Source organism: Phyllopteryx taeniolatus, chromosome 14 (assembly GCF_024500385.1).
Source record: "Phyllopteryx taeniolatus isolate TA_2022b chromosome 14, UOR_Ptae_1.2, whole genome shotgun sequence".
NCBI lineage: Eukaryota > Metazoa > Chordata > Actinopteri > Syngnathiformes > Syngnathidae > Phyllopteryx > Phyllopteryx taeniolatus.
In genome coordinates, this window is record NC_084515.1 from 11,846,051 (window position 1) to 11,869,503 (window position 23,453).

A 23,453-nucleotide genomic window follows, 5' to 3' on the forward strand; every position below is an offset into this window, starting at 1 on the left:
TTGAGCCTGAACAAAAGTGCCCCAGCTGGCAGAAATGTGGAGATGCAAAGACTCCAAAGCTTTTTGAAAATGAAAGCGACCCTCTGGCTCTATTGTGAACCAAAGTCCGACCTCAGCAGTGGCACAATGTAAGAGAAAGTGCCCATGTGGCAAAACGTCTAAGCCCGCCATTGTTGTGCTTTTGTATATATCCTCGTAGCCAGGCTCGTGGCGGGGGTTTGGAACAGCTAGAACTGTGGAAAATGTCTCAGAGCTCAGGAAAGGTGAGTACCCAAACAGGAGAAGGCCACTCCCCGCAAAAAGGTCAAGTAGTAATAGTACACAATAAGAACCTAGTACAAAACGGGATTGGTTTTTTGGTTGTTTTTTGTGTGTGTGTGTGTTGGAAAAGTTTCAAAAAGAAATCCTGCAAATAGTGCTTGCCAGTGCTGTAATAGGATTGCCAGGCCACTAGTTGGTGATGGCAATGATCATTGCAGACGAAACTGTTTGTTACCGTATTCGTGAATTAGGTATTTGGTGAGTATTGGGAGTCCGGAGAAGTGTACAACATCGCTGTGTTCCGTGTTTAGATGACCAAATGATGTTTTTAACTCGGTGATACATAAATACTCCCATTTTTAAAACACATATATCCTAAAAGACTCTTTACCTTTAGTTGGGTGCTTATACTGAGCAGCTAGTCGATCAGCCTTTAACGTCTACCACTGCCAACAGCGATCCCGACCTTGAGAAGTTTACTAACCTGCTAATCCCCCTATGAGCTATCTACTGGAATCTTGTGTCACACTGCTGTTCGCTGTCAAGATGGCTAGTGCTAAAACTAACACTAGCTACTCGTCTCCTAAGATGGCACCTTAAAAGAAGCAGGATCCTCTCAGGGGGGGTCCAGAAATAGCACACAAATATGCGGATAGGTGTGAATAGGGGCCTTTTTCAGCAAATCATTTGAGTTATGTGCTATCTATAGAAGAATTTGCGAGCGGTCATTCGTGAATCTGCGGGGGAATCTTTGGGTATTACAGAATGCAGACTAGATGAGTTTTTCAGTGAATAGTTGTTAGTTAGGGTGTATGGGGTGGGGGGACGCAAGAAGGTTAATGTCTAAATCGTGAATAAGTGGGCTAGACAGTCAAATAGAGAGTCAAAACAATTAGGATTGGGCACACCCTGTGAGCCCAGAACTCCCCCAAAACAAAGTGTCGTCTCCTTCCGATGGCAGATCGTGCTGTACGAGGGCAAGAACTTCACAGGCCGCAAGCTGGAGGTGTGCAGCAGCTGCGACAACTTCCAGGAGCGCGGCCTGGTCAACCGCGTCAACTCCGCGCGAGTGGAGAGCGGTGCCTTCGTGTGCTTCGACCACCCAGACTTCAAGGGCCAGCAGTACGTGTTGGAGCGTGGCGAGTACCCCGAATTCCAGCGCTGGAGCGCCCACAACGACCACATGGGCTCCTGCCGTCCAATCAGAATGGTAGGTAGGCAACTATTTGGTGGGTAAAGAAAGACAAAGTGTGTTTAACCCCTTTGTACATACTTTTTGCTTTGCGGTGGGTGAGACAGTACACGACTGAATCCAGCAGATGGTGCTTGTTATTTATTCTTACAAAATTCAATAGCAATGTTAATACAGTATGTATGAATAAACATAGTTTCAAATAGTTTCCTACATTTATTAACTTCCTGTTCCCGGAGGTTTGCTAATGTTGTGAACTGAATCCCGTAACAAAAAAAATGCTAACTTAGATAATGATAAAAACTGGGGGGAAAGAAAGGCACCTTTATCTAATTGTATATGTTGTTTTTTTTTCAGGTTAGACTGAGAATTTATTTGACACCAGAAGCTGGTGGGTTTTAGGCTGGCGCAAGACACAACGAAATTGCCATGAATCATTTTTCGTGTCAGCAACATCAGTCAATTCTCTTCAATAAGGTCTTGGATGGGGAATATCTCTCGTGTCATTGAGGTTAATGCTCCCTGGTTGACGTGACTCCATGACGCCGCTGTCCCTGTTTTTTTCCACCTTATAACGCCACAATATCGCAACCGTGGTTGACTTTCCCTCTCTTTATTTCCTTTTTCTTTTTTTTTTTTTAACGACATGTCGCCATCCGCAGAGATTACAAAAAAATGAACAACCCTACTTTGACGGGGCAACGAGTAGAAAGTACAGCTATCTGTTTTCCGCGGTCAGGACTAAAATGAAAATGTCATCAGAAAAATACTCCACCTGGAAAATCGACTTAAGTACAGTAATAAAGTGTTTATATTTCATTCCTTCCCACCATTGGTGAACAGTGAACGCTGCGCTTCTCCTCCCCAGCACGGCGAGCACTACAGGCTGGAGGTGTTTGAGGGCGACAACTTCAGCGGCCAGCACGTGGAGCTGAACCAAGACTGTCCCTTGCTGCAAGCCAAAGGCCTGACAAAGAGCTGCATCAAGTCCCTCAAGGTGTACGGAGACGGAGCGTATGTACACACACCCATGTACAACTACAATGTGCACTTCATGTCAATATGACATTTAGAGAAATCCCATAATCAGGTTTTTAAGTGCAAGGGAGGGAAATGCTCAAATTCGGACCGATTTTCGGGATGTGTGTACCACACTTTAGCCATATTGTACTGAGCAGTCCAAACAGAGACCTGTCGTGCCTTGGGCTATTTCCACTGTGCAGGTTGTTATCCATTTTGAAATACAGTACAAGAAAAAGTCAATCACTTGAATAGACTGCTTCCGTTAAATCCAAAGAAATACATCTTTGTTAAATCTCTCTTCGCAGTTGGGTGCTGTACGAGGAGCCCAACTACCGCGGTCGCATGTACGTGGTGGAGCGAGGAAGTTTCGGCAGCCACACCGAGTGGCAGGCGGACAATCCCAAGATCCAATCTGTTCGCAGGGTCGCCAACTACTTCTAAGATGGCGCAGAAGCGATTCTGGAAAGCAGTAAAGGCTGAAGAAACATCCGATAACTTGCCGCTTCACTTTTGTACCGCCTTATTCCAAAGCCGCAAATAAAGCAAATGTATCATATGTCATATTATCTATCATTTAACTAGCGAGGCCAGTGTTTCCCAACCTGTGTTGAGCCCGGCCACATATTTTACATCAGAAAAATCTCACAGCACACCACCCAAAAAAGATCTCACAAAAATATAAATAGTGAAATGAAGATGTTCTCGTCTAAATTTATTCACAACCTTACTAAGTGTGAAATAAGGAAGGGCCTATTTAGTTGAAAACAGATAGCTATCGTTCTGTTGTATGGATGACAGGCAGATACACAAGTTAATCAGGCCTTCTGCCATCGAGTAGAAGAGCATTTGATTGTTCTGCCTGTCACTGGCAGAGATGGATGAGCAAAGGTACAACATTTGCTTCCATAAAACAAAAGACTGCAGAAATGTTGCACTTACTGTACAACAGGCGGGAGAGAGCTTTACCTCCCCCAGGGAACTCTGCTATCACCTGGTGTCATTGATGAACCATAATAAGCTATTATCTTTGAAGTGATTGCTAAGAAATTAAATTCTGCTAGTTGAAGGGAATTTACTGTTGATTAGTGGCCACTTTTAATGATGGCTCAAGATTTATAGAGCACCTTTCAAGGGACACACAACACTCAAAATGCTAATATGCTAACAGTTGTTATGCAAGATAGCGAACTGAGAATAAAAAAAAAAAAGGCAGATTGCTAAGAATTTCACATCACTCTTTGTTGGTACTATTTGAAATAAAAATGGATGCTAATATTGGAAGACAGTAACGTGAGAAGAAAAAGCACTAAGGCAGATTGATGAGGATTTGACCTTGTGCCCTGTAGTCATGCACTATTTCTAATGAAAATTGCTAAAATTCTAACATCCTAGAGCAGTTTGGATGCTATGATGGCAGAGAAAGTGCCAAGGCTGCTCGATTTTACATCTCGCTTTCTTGATAAATGACCAAATGACATAACAACAAATAATAGTAATCAATTCATTTTTCTCATAGTTGATCAAGGAAACGGAGCGCACCTTTTCTTTGATATGGTTTTTGCATTGGATTTCCTTAGACTGGCCATAATTCCTGGCTCGACTGTCCTATTGATCGAAGTAATTGACGTCCTGCTACATGAGTGATAACATGTTAACATGGAGGTCAATTTCCTAGTTGCTTGTTTTTTTTTTTTTTTTTTTGCGTAACGCTCACTCGTGGGCGCAGGCCCCCGGAGGCTCTAATTTCCCAACCCTGATCACACTTTGAACCTTTAATGAGCTCTTGTCGTCTCATTGAGTTACGGGCCGACTCGATGAGGAAGGCCTTTTTGTCTTGAGTTACATGCACTAGTTTAAGGGCGATTACCTACAGATAACCTGATTCCTGGCTCATTTGCTGCATGAGCTGCCTCTGTTCGCGTGTGTGCGTGCGGGACCCAAGATGGGTCAATGGCATTGGCTAATCATGTTGTGCTAATGCTATTGATTATCGGACTACAAATGGGGTCTTTCTCGAAACCTTCATCAATTTATCACTGATATAATATTACACAACAGAACCTCCAAACTCGAACACATTGGTCTCATTTAAAAAAAAAACTATCATACAAGTGTAAAAATTCACTAATCACCAATTTATTGATTATGATAGGAAAAAAATCAGTTGCAAGGTTAAACTCACCATTGTGAAAACTTTATTAAATATTTATGTAAGTATGCCTCACGTGTCCTGTTCTTTAATCCGGCCCACTGAGCATTCACATTTTTGGAGTGTGGCAGGAAGTACCCGGAGAAAACCTACACAAGCATGGGGAGAACATGTAAACTCCACACAGGAAAGCTGAAGGTCGGATTTGAACCCACAACCTCAGAACCGTGAGGCGGATGCGCGAACCAGTCGTCCACTGTGCCGCCAATAATCGATGAATCTGTCTATTACTTTTTTGATTCATCAATTAATTGGATTTAATAATATTTTCTATCTATAAAATTAGGACATTACTTCAAATTGACTGCAGAAAATCCACTAACATAAATTGATTATGATTCAGTTACTGGTTTGGTCAGTAAGATCATAAAATCGGCACAAATGTTGATAATTGTTTTCCAAATTAAAAACAAATGTCTTATTTTGATTAAACACAAAATCATCAGTGTACTTTCATGGATTGTTCTGAGGATTTGGACAATTCTAAGTTAATGTTGCTCAATGAAGAACCTATTATCAATTAATTTAATAATTCATGAGTTGTCGATGAATCGATTGTTGCACCTGTAGAAATACTGAGAGTGATGTATTGTTTTGCAAAAAACTCAATGTTTTTTTTTTTTTAATTATATATATTCTCGCTTTATGTTCAACATCGACTTCAATAATGGTTATGTTTCGACTACAAATAAAAAACCGAAGGAAATTACGCAATTTTAACCCAGTAATCAGAGGACAACGAGTGAGAATTAAACGCTAAAAACAACGTTAATCCTCGGGGGGCTTCCACAAACAAATCCCCACCCCCCGCTTTAGTCGTCGTCGGGGGGAAAAAACGTCCCCCATTAAATAAAAAATAAAAGTCGCTTATGTAGGTGTGAAACAAGGGCGTTTTTAATGCAAATACACCGGAGTGGTGCTGAGGTCACTTCGGCTGCGGCTGCCTGAATTCCCCCCTTTGTGTTTACACATCCGGGTTTTCCCAGCTCGCAGCCCCCGCTCCCCATTTCGAAGCCATTTTGGACACACATCCCACTAACATGCACGTAAACCCCGGGCGACCTCGCGACGCATCGCTGCCAACCGCACCGCTCACCGTCACAAACACCGATAAACACTCGTTTTTCCTTCCCAGTTCTTTTTGTTTTTTCTTCCCCAAAGCCATGCAGGACTAACCGAGCCACCCGGCGGCTCGACTAATCTGCCCCCTCCGTCTTTTCTTCTCGGTGGTGGTGGCGGCGGCGGCGGCGGCGGTGGTGGTGGTGGTGTGGCGGCGGCGGCGTTGACGAGCCGCGGAAGGCTTTAGCTTGGAGGGGGGCCTGCGGTCGCTTTGAGTCCGCCGGGGCCGAGGCGTGGATGTGCGGGACGGATTCAAAACGGCGGAGCTCCGTGGTGGTGCTTTTTAAGGACGGAACATGTCTTTCTCATGGCTGACTTGTTCACTTCTGCTGGGAACTTTATGTGCAGGTAAGCGGCCGCGAGGGGCTAGCTTCTACCATGGACATTGTCGCCTATTCGATGATTTAATTGAAGTAACTTTTATACCAATATTTATTTTTTTAAATGTATTCCACCGTCGGCGTGTGCTACCCATTTTTGTATATGTGTCAAATGTTTAGGTTGATAATGTTGATTTAAAAAAAAAAAAAATGCTCGAAAGTGTGGTTTGTCACAAAAAGGTGCTACGTGCTAAAACTGTTGCGTTCAATGCCTTTTGTGAGCTCAGGGCAGGAATAGAAAGCAGCAGCTGCAGCAACATTCTGAAACCTTATATGCTCCATAACACTCTTACTCAACAACACCATTTTAAAACCTCACTCAATATACTGGGACGGACAATAGATTGACAACTAAGTGAAATTGCACAAGGGAGCTGAGTTTTTCCTCCCCCCACAGCTTTCAATAAAGTGACTCCACAACGTGGGTTTGCTCTCTGACCTTCTTTATTATTTTGGAACATACGGCCTCCCTCCAAACCCCTTCTCTCCCCCTCCTCCCGATTAGAATGACAATAAAACGTCTGCACAGCTACTACCCCCTTATATATATGCGTCTGTATGTGTGCGTATTACGCAGCCATTTCCCTTCTTCTATGGTTTATAGATTAATGTTATAGTAAGCCGCTTCCTCCAGAATCCATGTTGTTGTGGGTTAAAGCCTCTCTAAGTGACAGAAGGAGGGCGGGATATTGTAGTAAAAGTCCTCCAACCTCACGTGACCGCAAATGGGCATAATGGAGCCTCACTCCGTATTATTATTTTTTTTTAACTTCCTTTTTTTTTTTAAACCGTAATATTTCTAAATATTGAAGTCCATTGTTAGCTACCGGACATCTAAACGTGTGTAGTGGGGGCCTCACTGGGGGCGGGGCAATCTCCTTGGGAAGATATTTAAAGAGACAGGCACTATTTTTTTCCCCAACTCAGTAACAAAATTAGTCCGACTTGCTGTGATTTTACGTGCCCCATTTGTGTGGGAACAACGGAGGAACAATTTCATTCAGGTATTTTAGTAGTTAATTGTCTTGTTCTGATTAAACATCCCAAAGACAAACATTTGCAAGTTTTTGATAACGACAGCCGAGCCAGTTCTGAGTAAATGCTAAAAACAGTAACATGTGGTGTGACAAAAAATACTGTGTCGGACAGCGTCAATTTCAACGCAACAGGGTCCAGATTTCTGCTATTCCCTTTCACAGCGCCATAAAAACAAAGCTAGTCCTTTTTGTGCCGTTTTACTTGTCCCATTGTGTGTGAAGAAAGGTATGTATCATTTTTAAGGTAGTTCATTTTGTTGCTTTTATTATTAAATGTACAGTAGTCACTGATGGTGTAGTGGTACATTTGTCTGACTTTGGTGCAAGCAGTGTGGGTTCAGTTTCCACTCAGTGACTGTGTGAACAGATGTCCGTGTCTATATGTGCCCTGCGACTGGCAACCAGTCCAGAGTGTAGTCCACCTTCCACCCGAAGACAGCTGGGATAGGCTCCACCTCCCTCAGACTCTGAACAGGATAAGCGGTATAGATTATGGATAGATTGATGGATTATAAATGTAAAAATGCAAACATTCGCAAGTTTTTTTATTTTTTATTTTTTTTTAACAATGACAGCCGCATAAATGCTGAAAACGCAGGGGAAATTGGCTCATCGAAGACTTACACACTGCAATACGGCTAATAGATAATAACATGAACATACAAATGCTTGGCGGACAGCATCAATAGTTTTCCGAAAATGCGCATTTAAGCCATTTTTGGCCGAAAATTCGGAGCATCACTAATGTAAATGTAGCATCATTAATATTTTCATGTATCTCATTTGATGTGCGTCCCGTGTCTAAGACGCACAAAAATTACCAGGAACGCATCGTGGTCTTTAAACCAATCAGCGATGGTGAAGAGGGGGACCCTCCATCTGATTGACCATGTGCGTGTCTGTGTGCATACACGAAGCTACGTTTTCTGACGGCGAGTCGGTAGTTGCAGTTACAGTAAGTTGAGCAGCATAAATGGAATTCGTTCCAAAGTCGCCCGACAACGCAAATACAAACGTAAATCTGGTGCACGTATGCTCACATTATACACATTATAGCGTTACTATTGTAAGAGATGTAGCCACTGAGCATGTTGACAAACGAGTGTTTAAAGAAAGGCTGAAGACTTTTAAAAGGTAGTACAAATCTCGAATCAAAATGGGTTCCTTTGCTCTACTTATTGTGTTATTAATGTTGCTACTTTGCACTTTTTCTTAACCAACTGGAAACTGGCAGTATATTGCCTTTTAAGGCATTAATGACCGTGTATATACCTTTGTGCCAGATGTTTAATATTTGTTCAAGTGCCATTTTTGTGGGCAGAGCCTGAGTCTGTTTTATTTATGTCTTATCTAAGATATTTAATTTATTGTTCTACATTACAATGTCAATGTTTTTTATACTTAGAAATAGAGTTAAAAGTGTATTGTTCTTTAAAAGTATGTACTTGCATTATTAGGCTCTAATATCGTCATATCAGTGGCATAAAAAACATCGATACTATTGTTTGTCATGATAATTTTTGGGAAAATATATCGTTCAAAAAATTTTTAATCATGACATGCCTAAACACATATACTGAGAGAGAGCAAGCGCAATGGATAATACAAAAATCATGTACAAACAGTATAAAAAATAGAGTAACAACTATAATAAAAATTTGCAATATAGCAGGACAGTGAAGCAAGAACCGCGATATATATTATACTGTATCTGTATTCCGTGATAAGTTGCAAGGACTCATTGTTCGTGGGTTGGGTCTCATTGTTTCCATGACATGTGCATCCAAGGACTCACATAGTCTCAAGTGCACAATGATTTACAGTGTATGCATTTGGAATTGTAGTTTTTGCAAAGGGTTAGTAAGTTTTGCCAATGTTGTTGTTAGTACGTGAAAAACAGAGAAAACGTGACTAGGTTTTGCCAACCCTGTCGTTTGTATGCGAATAAACATTTTTACATAGCTGTCATCAGGTGCGCGTAGCCTCATTAAAGTGTTTTCAGTTGTTTTTGCGACGGGTTTCTGAGCAAGTTTCACAAATGCTGTCATGTACGTGAAAAAATGCTAAGAAAAACTCACGAAGTGGTCGTTGTGTAAACTTCGTCTCATTTTAAAGCATTTTGTCATTTTTACAACAAATTTATGAATGTTTCGGCAATGTTGTTTGTATGTAAAAAAAACTACTTCAAAATTGTCGTCATGCAAACGTAGTGTCATTAAAGCACTACATGTTTTTTCTTTACCAATTTGTCACGTAAACAGCCTCATATTAAAGAATTATCTTTCATTTTTGCAGCAGGTTTGTAAGCGTGTCACAGCAAAGTTTGTCGTTTGTAGGTGAAAAACATTTTTACAAAATTGTAAATGTAGTATCATTAAAGCTTTTTAATTTATTTTGAAACCGGTTTTGCGAGCTGGTTATGACAACGCTGTTCTTCGTATGTTAAGAAATGCTGCGACTTCTTACGGCGTTGGCGTCGTATAAACAGACTCATTAAAGCGTTTTTACAACGGGTTTGTGACCGGGTTTCTACAACGCAGTTGTTTTTACTTGATGACTACAGATTTATTTGGTTATTTCAATGTCACACTTGATGGGTGGGCAGCCTCTCCAGAGAGCCAACTATTTGTGTACAAACAATAACACACCACTTAAAGTTAAGAACAAAAGAAGACTGACGAATAACCGCTACACTGTGTCCTGTTGCTTGGACAGGCATATTTGAATGGTATCTGGGGATTGCTTTGCTTTGCTATGCTGTGATGTCTTAACTGATAACTGTCAGTCCAAGCCCAGAGGTAGATGTACAGTACACACAGCATGTACAGTGAAATGTGTACTCAAGGGTGTAATCCCTTGTTCGTGTTTATCTATAGAAGCATCTGGCGTGCTGTTATTATCTTTTGTTTTGTGGCTAATTAAAAGTTTAGAGATCTTTTAAGCGCGGCGGATTATTCGGCAACAATTTCCCGAGCCCCCGAGGAACTCCAAAACTTGGCGGTGCTCCAAAGCGATAACTCTTTAAAACATGCCCAAAGCTGGCCATCCATCTTTCCTTATGCTTTGTCCAAATTATTACTGTCTGGTCTGGTGTCTTACAGGGTACAGCGTGGGCGAGGCGGAGACGCGCGAGTGCGTGTTCTACAACGACAACTGGCGCGCCGAGAAGACCAACCAGAGCGGCTTTGAGCGCTGCGACGACAAGGACAAGGACAAGGACAAGCGGCTGCACTGCTACGCCTCCTGGCTCAACTCCTCAGGGACCATCAAGCTGGTGAAGAAAGGCTGCTGGCTGGACGACTTCAACTGCTATGACAGGTGAGCCAATGGACAGCAGATGTGTGAAAGGCAATAGTGGACAGACCGCCTGACGCTCACTTTTCCCCAGAGAATGGGGCTCTGTAAAAGTGAATACCAGAAACCCAGGACCGGGGCGTAAAATTCGACACCAACGACTCACTTCACGCGCTTATTTAGAAGGACAATGCGGCCTTCAGGTTCCTGATCTTCCCGCCAAATTAGGCCACTGGCAGCCAATCATAAGCCCCTTTGAGACTGCTCATCACAGTTGGCTTCATTTTTGACTTCTCATGAAGGATGTTGGCTGTGTGAAAAAGAGTAGAGGAAAGCCAGGACCATTCCTCCTTTTGTGGTGATTTCAAGTAGCAAGCCGTTTTTTTGTTTTTTTTTTAATCTGTAAGGCCGGCCACTTGATTAGGGACAGCGAGCAAGACGGCAGCCGCAAGGGCTTGTCGTCACTGTGCTTTTTGCGCATTGAACATTCTGAACTTGTATCCTGTATTTAAAGGAGGGTTTTGTACTTTGTGGATGGCTAACAAATATAATACCGAAGCACGTAAAATAAATCGAAAACTGATAATTTGGGGGAAGCCAGCAACCGCACAAGAGTCGTCATTGTTTTATTTAACTCTCCCTGAGAGCATAGCAATCGTACGTGCCCTTCCTGTGTAACATTGCGTTAAAACTGTACAGTACATACACCCGGAAAAGCGAGTTATTTCATACTTATGTGACTTCGTAGCTTGGCTTGACTCTTTGTGACTGACTGACTCCAAGTCAGCCTTTGATCATCCACAAGCTCCAAAATAGAAAAGGCAATGTGTTGCAATATTTTTTTGTTGGCATAATGGTTACATGATCGGAAAGGTTCCCCTCGTCGCTCTTCATTTTGCCCAGCCTATGCTTCGCTCAGCGGTGCCGTGTGCTGTGCGGCTGCCCTTCACACGTGCTAATACCGTATTTTCACGCACCGTATTAAAAGGCGCAGTCTCAGTTACGGGGTCTATTTCTGTATTAAACACATACACAAGGCGCATCGTATTATTGGGCGCAGGCATGGTAAAACATATGCTAGCTTAAAACATACGGTAGCATGCATGCACGCTAAAACAATGTTTTTAAACAGGCAACGGGAGCAAAACTGAGTTCGGTTGTACTTTATTGAAGTATTTAACATTGTACTCACGTTATTTTTGGATCAATCCTCATCCACAAATCCATCAAAGTCCACATTATCTGTATCCGAAATGAACAGCTGGGCAAGTTCTCAATCAAACGGCAGGTTCGAGACAGTCTCGTTGCCGTGCGAAAGCTCGAACAACAGTGCAAGCAGACACGTTAGCCCAAGCATCCACAATCCATTCACAAATTGTGGCGTAACTCGCCCGGCGCTGCCCCCTAGTCTTAGTAAAGATGTGTTCGCCATCTGTCATCCATGAGTCCCACGCCGCTCACAACTTCACTTTGAATGCCCTGTTTACACTGCCCTGTCCAGCGGTTCGTCAAGCCTCCCGGAATGATGGCAAGCTTCGAGTTATTGCCCTCAGTCGAATGGCGACTGTAGAGACGCTGCTCCCGGCTGTTCTTTGATCATTAATCCATTGTTCGAGTTGGTCTTCCAACTCGGGCCACCTCGCCTTGTTTCCGCGTTTTGTTTTTCTTTTTTTTCCGCGGAAACTCAGCTTCGTCTTCTTGACTTGGCGGAGCTCGTTTTCCTGCTTCCTCCACTTGCGAACCATGGATTTGTTGATCTTGAATTCTCTCGCGGCTGCGGCTGCTCGATTCTCTTGTTCCTCCGCATAACTGATAGCTTGCAGTTTAAACTGTGCCTCGTAAGCGTGTCTCTTCGTAGGTGACATTTTCAGGGGTCCTTAGCCAAGGTCCCAGTCAGTCAAGCGGTTAAAAAACAAACAAACAAAAATAAAAAGCCACTATATACCTACTGGGGGCGCGGCTTTAGCGTCGTACTTCACGTACCCTTCCCCTGTCCTCAGCCACGTCCGCTTTTCCTCTGTGTAAGCAGCGTGTCGGCAGGAAATGCAAAAAAAAAAGTCAAGGAGAGCCCCTCACACAACAACATTTATAGATGTTGGAACACACAAGGGGCGCCACATTATAAGGCGTCCCATCCATTGGAGAAAAGTTAAGACTTTTAAGTGCACCTTATGGTCGTGAAAATACGGTACCATAGAAGCCTCACACAAAGGCAAATTAAAAATAAATAAATACATATATAACGAAATGCACACTCAACTCGACTAGTGCTTTTTATTCGCTGAAACTTGAACCTTTTTTAAAAAAATATTTATTTATTTAATTTTTATTTTTACTTTGGGAGCTTGGCGTTCCATTGACTGGCAGAGAGAGCGCGCCCTATCTACTGTGGGCCCTGGAAGTATTTGCGGTGGCAGAAATATTTACCCAGAAGTCCCACCTCATCCGCAAGCCCACTAGCGGCTAATGACACAGCTGTCCAACTCTGTCAACTGGCTGTGTGATCCGCACACTGGCTCACCACAACAATGACGATTTATCGAGTCCAGAAAAACTATCGTGTCCATTTTATTTATCCAACGATAAGTCGATATAGTAATTATCGTGACAGGCCTAGCCGTGAATCTCTGGTGTAAAATGTCACACTCTGGTCAAAATTTCTTGCTATCCGCTTACACACAAGCACCCTGTGAAGTCGGAAAATTCCCAGGTCGACTTCAAGCCCTTTCATCCCGCATCTGGAGCCGACACACAGGACAGCAAGCTGTAACAAAGCCAGAAACCCGCTTTGTCATGTGCATTACTGTCACCAACTGTACTAGGACCGTACGACTGCATGTATTTAAGTCAAATGTATTTTGCATTTTTGTCAGGGTTTAATTGTCCAAAGTAAATACCCATGATGCACGCAGGCATCTAAGGACACCCTGTACAGAGAATATCCCATCTTTAAATTATTCAGTGTTACATAATGTACACTGCGAGAGCGGGTGAACATGCTGAGGTGACATGAAAGCTGTTTTTATAATCTGGTTTTGAAAACATTGGGGTCAGGTCTCAATTAGACACGGGTGGATATTTCCATACGCCGAGATTTCCTGCACGTGGGTGCAAAGTAACACTTGGTAGCTTGTGGATTTTCCTTGACCGGGCTATCCTGTTTTGCCAGTTTTGAGGCATGACTGAATCACGGAATCCTGCCACATTAGAATAGCGTTGCCAATGTTGAGTCGAGGTATTGATAGGTTTCATCTTACAATATGTAGTTGTGGGTGGTTGTTTATAGCTTCTGATGTTCACGGTGAGTTTTTCTCATTTCCAGGGATGAGTGAATAACTGAATTCTGTACCTGGAGAAGAAGAAGAATTACTCTAACTGGGCTATTCTGTAAATCAGGGAGCTGTTGAGTCGGGTTATTGACAAGTTAGTTTCATCTTGGAATTAAAGTTGCGCTTGGTTTCTTAGCTTTTGGTGTTGGAAATTTTAAAGAAATATCCTACATTTGACCCATTTTTGAGGCATGAGTGAATAGCTATATGCTGCTCCTCTAGAAGTAGAAACTGTTTGACTGGACCATTTTCACACAAAGAAATTCTCTGACGTTCGTAGTGATCAACGCTAATGAAATTCTGAGTGCTTTTAGTCTGAGTAAGGAATCCAGAACTCACCGTCTGATTTATTTGAAGTTCCCTGAAAGATACTGTATGTATAATACTCATAAAAACATGCACAATTGCAGTACATTTTTCACAAAATACTGAGTTTGTCCTGTGACTTTGTCCCAGTTTTTAATATTTTTCCCCCACTGTGAATTTGAGTTTGCCACCTCTGCCTTAGACTATTGAGCATGAGGCTTTGCAATTTGTGCTCCTTCTTGTCGAACCGACGGACTCAGAATGAAGTTTCAAATGAACATCCACTGTTCATAAAAAGCTGTTCAATGACAAATACCATATTTCTTGTCTCTCTCCAGTTTGCATTCACGCCATTAAAAATAGCTGCGATACTCTTCTGAACCACTAACGCAAGTGTGTGTGTGTGCGTGCGTGCGTGCGTGCGTGCGTGCACTTGTGCGTGTCTTCCCATGGCTTCAGGCAAGAATGCGTCTCCATGGACGAGAACCCTCAGGTCTTCTTCTGCTGCTGCGAGGGCAACTACTGCAACGAGCGCTTCACCCACCTACCCGACTTGATCAGCGTTGGCAACAGAGGTGAGGGGCAAACCTGGTCTGTGTGTGTGTGTGTGTGTGTGTGTGTGTGTGCGCGCACGCGTGCACACACACACACACTTTTATGCTCTTCGGAAGATGTGTTGTAGTTGAATATGAACGTTAACGTCCCACGTAGATGTGATGCTATGAAAGTTTTGCATCACAAGCTTAGCAAGCAGTATGTTCCTGTTTATCAGTGTTATCACCACATTGATAAAGGAAATGTCGCTCAGGGATTGGCTAATAGGAGTGAATGGTACGAGTCAAAACAATAATGATTCAAGTATTATGAAAAAAAAATAGAAAAGTTAGTTGAGAAAAATATTAAACAATAAATACAACAATATTAGTAAGTGTAAAAACAGAAATATATGCCAAAACATAAATTATGTATATAATATAATACATTCAGAAAGATGCCTGAATTAGGGGAACTATTATTATTAGCATCATCATTCAAAATGCTGCAGCTCTGGTTCTGACCAGGACAAAGAGGTCAGAACAGATTACTCCAGTTCCAAAGTCTCTACACTGGCTCTCAGTCACCTTTAGAATAGATTTTAAAGTTCTGCTACTGGTCTATAAATCACCTAAATGGTTTAGGTCCTGAATACAGTACATGAAAGAAATGCTTATGAAATATAAACCCAGTAGGGCGCTGAGATCGGCAGACTCCGGTCCAATAGTGGCGCACAGAGTCCAAAGCAAACACGGTGAAGCAGCATTTAGCAATTATACTGCACACAAATGGAATTAATTAACCAACAGAAATGTTAATTAAAGTCCAGGTTAAAGACTATTCTTTTTTTCTCATGCTTTTTTGAGCATTTCCACTTTTAAATGATCTTTCTTGCACTTTACGCTCTTTTACTTGTATTTTTAGTTTCCTCTTTGTTGCAGATGTTTATAAGCAGTTTTTTTCTTTGTTTTTAAATGCTTTTCATCATGTAAAGCACATTGAGTTACCGTGTGTGTTAAATGCCCTATATAAATTTGCTTTATTGCAAAATACTGTATGTAGTATTATAATACAAAAGTAGAAACAAATAGTAGATGAAAAATGTACAAATGGAATGAACAAATATTACGCAAAATATTACGTGGATATTACACGAATATTAGGAAAATGTAGAAAAGATGTGATGAAAATATTTGAATATAACAAAATAGACACACATGAAAAAATGCGGAGAAACAAATGTGATGGGTACTTTTATGTATTTAATTTTATTTTTTTACAAAATTGAAATTTAAAAAATTATCCAACAATATTACACGAAAAATACACCACCGTGTAAAAAAGAATACCAAAGCTATAATGATTCAGAAACATGAGCTGAAAAAGACAAATTAGGGGAGGAAATAAAAAAATGATTTGTCTTTTCGTTTTCTTTGGACTTCCCTCCTAGTCGCTGGAATTTGAAAGGATAGCTTCAGCCTTCTGACACTTTCTCATGGAAAGCGTTTCGTCCCTAATGCTGATGTTTTCTATCATTTGCAGTGTTCATAATCATCGATTTGTGTTTCTTTCCGCACAGTCAAAATCCGGCCTCCGCCCCGCGTGCCGTCCATGCTCAACGTGCTAGTCTACTCCCTGCTGCCGCTATCCGTGCTTTCCCTAGCAATCATTCTGGCGCTGTGGATGTACCGTCACCGTAAGCCCCCCTACGGCCATGTGGACCTGAGTGAGGTGAGACGGGTGACAAATTCCATTGTTTTTGCAGTAGCACACGATGTGTGGCAAGAGAGATGCACACAGGTAATGAAGGCAGCATTGTTATTCAATTCCAACTCACAGGCGTTGTGGGCAATTGGGAGGGTTGAGTGCCTCCCGTTATAATATACGGCAACATGGAAATGAATTGTCTGTATGGCAAGATAGTGATAAAACATGGAAATCAAATATCATGGTTATGCTGAAAACAATAATCATGGTTATCTGTCTAATCACCGTATTGCTACATGTAGCAATGCAACAAGTGGTGGTCTTGGTGGAATTAAAAAAAAACAAAAAACAAAAACGTGTTGTAATGACCGAAGCCACACTCGACCAAAAAACAACAGAACGGTGACTAAGGCCAGAAGCTGCGGCAGCAGTGTGAAATGAGCGACTTCTACTTTTAAATCTGACGTTTGGGGTCATTTTAGATCCCCTTATAAATCCGGAACACAGGAAAAGACACTCGAACTACGATAGGCAATAGCAAGACAAAAATGCGTCAGAAGTTGCCGTCTCAAAGCTGTGAGATGCTAAATACGGTTGTAATGATCATTTAAAAAAAATGTGTTTTGTTTGTGGTTCAGGACCCTGGACCCGTCCCTCCATCGCCCATGGTGGGCCTGAAACCCCTGCAGCTGCTGGAAATCAAAGCCAGGGGCCGTTTCGGTTGCGTTTGGAAAGCCCAGCTCATGAGCGAATACGTCGCAGTCAAGATCTTCCCCGTACAGGTGGGCCATTGCTCTTGCGCTTTACACTCAATTTTCACCTGATCACGGTCTAAAAGTTGACATCTCTTTGTGGTTGCACAGGATAAGCAGTCGTGGCAAAATGAGCGCGACATCTTCCTGACACCGGGCATACGGCACGAGAACATCCTGCGCTACATCGCCGCCGAGAAGCACGGCAGCAACCTGGAGACGGAACTGTGGCTCATCACCGAGTTCCATGAGAGAGTAAGGATTTACGCTTATTTAATTATGTCTATAGGCGCCTATATGCCGTCCTGACCTGACCTGCTGTGTGTTTTCCAATATTGGCCTGCGCCTTTTGTGTACCTTTGCAAAAGGGCATCGCCGCTTTTATTAAGACAGCAGTTTTATTAGACAGCGGCCAGGATATATTACAGACTTTTTCTTTTTCCTAACACTGATCCTTGTTTAATTAATGGCACAGTACTTGTATAAATAAAGCTAATGCATGTCTAATCGTTGAAATAATCATATAACTTTTGATGATGCAACCCAAAATGGCGTCTTCAAACCAAAAATAGCCAACTTGCTGTTAAATTCCATAATTTCTTTTAATTTTATTTTTATAATCTTTGATGTGCTTTTATGGGGTTTGCAATGTCCCTTTTCAAGTTATTCAAGTTGGTCTTTTCCGCCTGGGTTTTGAGACGGCCGGATTTCTCATTAATGTGTGACATGTAACGCAGCCTTGCTATAATTGAGGCTCATTTGGGCAAATTCCTTAGGATTTTGTCAAAGTAAAAGCCCAGGACTTCATCCAAAATGGCTGACTACCCCCATAACATGATGCTGCCACCCCTGTATTTCAAAGTTGGGGTGGTGTTCTCAGACTAGCAAGCTTCCCTCTTTTTCCTCCAAAAGTAACAATGCTCATTATGGCTAAACAGTACAATTTTTGTTTCGCCAGACCACAGCACACCTCCAACAATTGACGTCTTTTCCCCTTTGTGCATTTGCAAACTGTAATGTGGCTTTTGACCTGAAACAGGAACATTTTAGTCTGATTTCATGTCAGACAGTGAGAAGAAAAGCTTATGTCTTTTTATATAGTGTATGTCATTGTGTGGTTTGAACTGTATTTCTTATATAACAACTGTCTCGTTATGTCTTCAATCCTCTTGGTGTTTTGTTCAGGGTTCGCTGTCCGACCACCTCAAGGGCAACACTGTGACCTGGAGCGAGCTGTGCCTCATAGCGGAGACTATGTCCCGCGGCTTAGCCTACCTCCACGAGGACATTCCCAGCAACAAGGGAGAAGAGCCGAAACCCACAATCGCGCACAGGTAGGCTCAAAAGATGACAGTTGAGTTTATGCGTTGAAACGAGTCGATTAATGACCATTTCTTTCTCGTCAGGGATTTCAAGAGTAAGAATGTGATGCTCCGGAATGACCTGACCGCAGTCATCGGAGACTTTGGGCTCGCTGTATGCTTCGAACCAGGGAAACCGCCAGGAGACACTCACGGACAGGTAAAAAAAAACAGGGATTTTTGGAGGTGCTTTTACCAGAATATTTTAGCAATGTAGACTACTGGAAATTTTTATAATTTACAAGACCAGAAATTTTCAAGAAATTGAAACTTTTCAGGAAATTTACCAAACCCATAGACCAGGGGTACTCAAACACAATTCTTAAAAGGCCACAAATAATTGCCACTAACGCAGGTGTGTGTGCATCAAAGGTCCATTTGTTGTAGTCGGTTAGGCCACGTGGTAATACATTGCTTCTGGTTGCTGTGGAATCTGAAATGGAGGATTTGCTTATTTTGAGTTTTAATTTCTTCTTTTTTGCCTTCAAACATCCTGTCCATCATTTCAGTCATGCATTCTTTTATTTCTGCATCTGAGAATGGCTTCATGTGCTTACCAGAATTCCATGCCACTTCAAGTGAGCCACTGTTGCCGTGTGTCCTGTCATAGATGTGACAAGAATCCTGCTTGGAGCTTGAAATGACAATTTCAGTCCATTTATTTTTGTTGTTCTTGCACCTGAATTTTAAATAAATTTCTCTCCAAAATTACTATACTTCGTCTCAATGCTGTTTCAAATTGAAGATCTTAATCACAGCTATAGTCTCCTGGCCTATTAAGTACATGAGTTGGAGGAAGAATGATTCCAAATATATCAGTCCGTTCTTTGAATTATAGATTTTCACTGTCCACTTTTTCTTTTACTAATGAACTTGGAACACACCGTTTTTGTGCAATCTAGGCTGTTACACAAGGCAAAGTGTTTGAAATTACTCTCGCAGCAGTGAACTCAGTGACTAAGTAACAGGCTGTCCGTGTATCGTTGGCATAAAGACAAGTCTCTGTACACACATGCTGACCTAAACAAAATTGAAAGAAACATTTTTTTAATCCGGGCGCGCCTGCCATGCAGTCGACGCCCACCACGTGTGCCGCCAAGTTGGTCGACGGCGCACTGTGGTGTACGAAGTGCAGTGTGGCTTGCAGCCATACTACTATTCTGAGAACGCCCAATCTCGTATGATCTCCGAAAAGACTTAACAGTTTGGGAGTCGCAAATAGGCGGGACGGATGCCGCCTGCGGGCTGCCTTTTGACGGCCATTGGCATAGACTGAGGAAAAATTGTAATATCACTCATGGCCAAGCTTCCGCATCCGCCTTCCACAATTTCCACCGCTTACCGTTACCGAGCCATTCATCGCGAAACATCCACATTCAATCTGAGGCTAACTCCCAACTCCTTGTGGTATGGCCAGGTGGGTACGCGACGCTACATGGCTCCCGAGGTGCTGGAGGGAGCCATCAACTTCCAGCGAGACTCCTTTCTGAGGATCGACATGTACGCCATGGGCCTGGTGCTGTGGGAGCTGGTGTCCCGCTGCAGCGAAACGGACGGTGAGTCCATCTTCAAGGAGGCTGGAGTTCATCCTGCTTGAATAGGAAGTGTGAGCTAATAATTTTATTATAATGTCCTTCTCAGGTACCGTGGGCGAGTACATGCTTCCGTTTGAGGATGAAATAGGGCAGCATCCGACCTTGGAGGATCTGCAGGATGTGGTCGTGCACAAGAAAATGCGTCCAGTCATCAAGGACTGTTGGCTCAAACATCCAGTGAGTAACCTCTTTGAGGGGGGGGGGGGGAAAAAGGGTTGTAAAACCAGGGACGTCTACCAGGATTGCGCACCACTAGAAAAAACTACAAGACTAGATTATGAGGAAAAAGTTACAATGTTAGAATAAAAAAAGTAGTATTGTTTCGAGAGGAAAAAATGTGCGGCCAGAAATGTTTACCGTACAGTACAATTAGGTGGTAAAAGTTAGAATAGTGTTTCTCTTGAGAAATAAGTTAGCAATATGCCAGTTCGTGCATGAGCAACCATATCATGTCCATGTCCAACTCTTTTGCTGGGACGTGTACTGTGCTTGAACACATCAAGAAAAAAAATAAGAAAGTTAAGCCCAAAAGTCTGAATGTCCTGAGAATAAAGTTTTCTTTAATTAAAAAAAGTGGTGCCATCCATGCATGTGTATAAGGCTTAAGCACAGCAAGAAAAAAAAGGGGGGGTCATGCATGGGCCACTGGACTGTTCCCGGGTCCACCTCTTCCAATTATACTTGAAGAGCAAGGACCAATAGTTAAAGAGTTGCAATGTTATTCGAGTAAAGTAGTATTTTTATTTTTGTTTTGTTTCTTTGCTTGAGCACAGCAAGAAAAATGCAGTCCAGCGATGTTGAAAAAGTTGTAATTTTCAGGAAATTGGTTCTTATTTTCTTAAATCTTTCTTTCTGGTTCTTAAATCTGAACAGTTTACATGCACATTCATGCTTGAGCAACATTCTCAGAAATGATGCCGGCTTTTACGAAAGGTCGAACAACACTGCAAGCAGACACGTTAGCCCAAGCATCCACAATCCATTCACAAATTGTGGCGTAACTCGCCAGGCGCTGCCTCGTAGTCTTAGTAAAGCTGCGTTCGCCATCTGTCATCCATCGCTTCCATGCCGCTCACAAGTTCACTTTGAACGCCCTGTTTACACTGATGCTCAGCGGTTCGTCAAGTCGAATGGTGACTGTGGAGACGCTTCACCCGGCTGTTCTTTGCTCATTAATCCATTGCTCGAGTTGGTCTTCCACCCTTAGCCAAACCGATGCACATACCGGAACTATATACCTACTGGGGGCGTGTCTTTAGCGTCCTCTGTCACGCGCGCACCCTTCCCCCTTTACGTCCGCATGCTGTCCTCAGTCATGTCCGCCCTTCCTCTATATAAGCAGCATGTCGGCAGGAAATGCTCCCAGTCAGTCAAGCGGAGCGCTTGTTAAAGTCACACAACAACATCTACAGATTTTGGAACTCGGTGCACACATAAGGCGCGCCACATTATAAGGCGCCCCGTCCATTTTGGAGAAAATTTAAGACCTTTAAGTGCGCCTTATGGTCGTGAAAATACGGTACCTTTCCTAACATCTGCGACCTGCCCTCACCCTACAGGGTCTGAGCCAGCTGAGCGAGACCATCGAGGAATGCTGGGACCACGACGCCGAAGCCCGGCTCTCGGCCGGCTGCGTGGAGGAGCGCATCAGCCAGATCGCCAGGACCACCGGCGGCACTACCTCAGACGGCCCGGTTTCCATCGTCACGTCGCTCACCAACGAGGACCTACCTCCCAAAGAGTCCAGTACCTGAACACGGGCAGTGCTCCTGACATTTTTTTAATTTTATTTTTTCAAACCCAAACTCAGTGGATCTCGGTGAATATTTAATAACATGCAGCTGCTATTTTATCCCAAATACTGGTATTTTTTTCTTGGGATGTCGGATCTTACCAACACATCTATCTGCTGTAGTTTGGACATAGTATTAAGCTATGCGACAGGCAACACTAAATGTCGTCATTACCTCATGTATTTTTTCGTTAATTACCTCATGATTTTTTTTTTTTAATTTTACAAATATTTTCCCCTCCACCCGCTCTCCCCGTCAAATGAACTTTAAGCTCCAAAACCTCCGGAGGATTTTGAGACTGTTAAAACGAAATAGATTCATTTTCCTCAGGGGTCGAAGCTTCTCTGATTTTTAAAAGGAACTCTTCAAAATGTGCTCCCCTACTTTTTAAACCTGTGAATGCCTCCCTCTCAATGGAAAAGGAAAAAAAATGTACAGCGGATGTGTATACATGTACACGTGTGTGTGTGTGTGTTTATATATATATATATATATATATATATATATAGCATATATATAATATAACATATATGTGTGTGTGTGTATGTATATATATATACACGTGTGTGTGTGTGTTTATACATGTGTGTGTATATATATATATATATATATATATATATATATATATATATACACGTGTGTATATAGATGTGTGTATGTAAATGTGTATCTATATGTGTGTGTGTATACACGTGTGTGTGTGTGTGCGTGTATGTATATATATATATGTATGTATATATATGTGTATGTATATATATATGTGTATGTATATATATATATATATATATATATATATATGTGTTTGTATGTATATATGTGTGTGTATATATGTGTATGTATATATAAATGTGTATATATGTACGTGTATGTGTATGTATATATATATATATATATATATATATATATATATATGTGTATGTATATATATGTATGTATATATGTATATATATGTATGTATATATGTATATATATGTATATATGTGTATATATATGTATGTATATATGTATATATATGTATGTATATATGTATATATATGTATGTGTATATATGTATATATATATATATATATATATATATATATATATATGTATGTACGTGTATGTATATGTATATATATATATATACACATACATATATACACATATATATATACACATATATATATATATATATATATATATATACACATATATATACACATATATATATATATATATATATATATATGTATGTGTGTATATATATATATATGTACATATATATACACACACATACAATATGTACATGTGTATATATGTATATTTATATATATATATATGTGTATATATGTATATATATATATATATGTATATATGTATATATATATATATATGTATATATATATATATATATATATGTGTATATATGTATATATATATATATATATATGTATATATATATATATATATATATATAAATAATAGTGTGTGTGTGTGTTCGCGCGTGTGTATGTATGTTTGGATAGAAAGCTAAAATGGGTGCTGGACTTGTTGGAGATTTTTAGGGACACCTTGTGGTCTC

At 41.5% G+C, this 23,453-nt stretch overlaps 2 protein-coding genes across 2 annotated transcripts; both read left to right on the forward strand.

Moving 5' to 3' along the window:
* Nucleotides 1–204: 204 nt before the first annotated feature.
* Nucleotides 205–3,032, forward strand: LOC133489364 (gamma-crystallin N-A-like). Its single transcript, XM_061798382.1, has 4 exons — nt 205–263; nt 1,223–1,471; nt 2,322–2,467; nt 2,782–3,032. Exons 1-4 carry the CDS (start codon nt 243–245, stop codon nt 2,915–2,917), a joined length of 552 nt encoding a protein of 183 aa, XP_061654366.1. The 5' UTR covers nt 205–242; the 3' UTR covers nt 2,918–3,032.
* A 2,578-nt stretch (nt 3,033–5,610) lies between these two features.
* On the forward strand, nt 5,611–22,354 carry acvr2ba (activin A receptor type 2Ba). The gene is made up of 11 exons (XM_061798269.1): nt 5,611–6,152; nt 10,323–10,539; nt 14,610–14,725; nt 16,264–16,415; nt 17,030–17,173; nt 17,255–17,398; nt 18,329–18,477; nt 18,550–18,664; nt 19,922–20,060; nt 20,146–20,276; nt 21,659–22,354. Exons 1-11 carry the CDS (start codon nt 6,101–6,103, stop codon nt 21,851–21,853), a joined length of 1,554 nt encoding a protein of 517 aa, XP_061654253.1. The 5' UTR covers nt 5,611–6,100; the 3' UTR covers nt 21,854–22,354.
* The last annotated feature ends 1,099 nt before the right edge of the window (nt 22,355–23,453 follow it).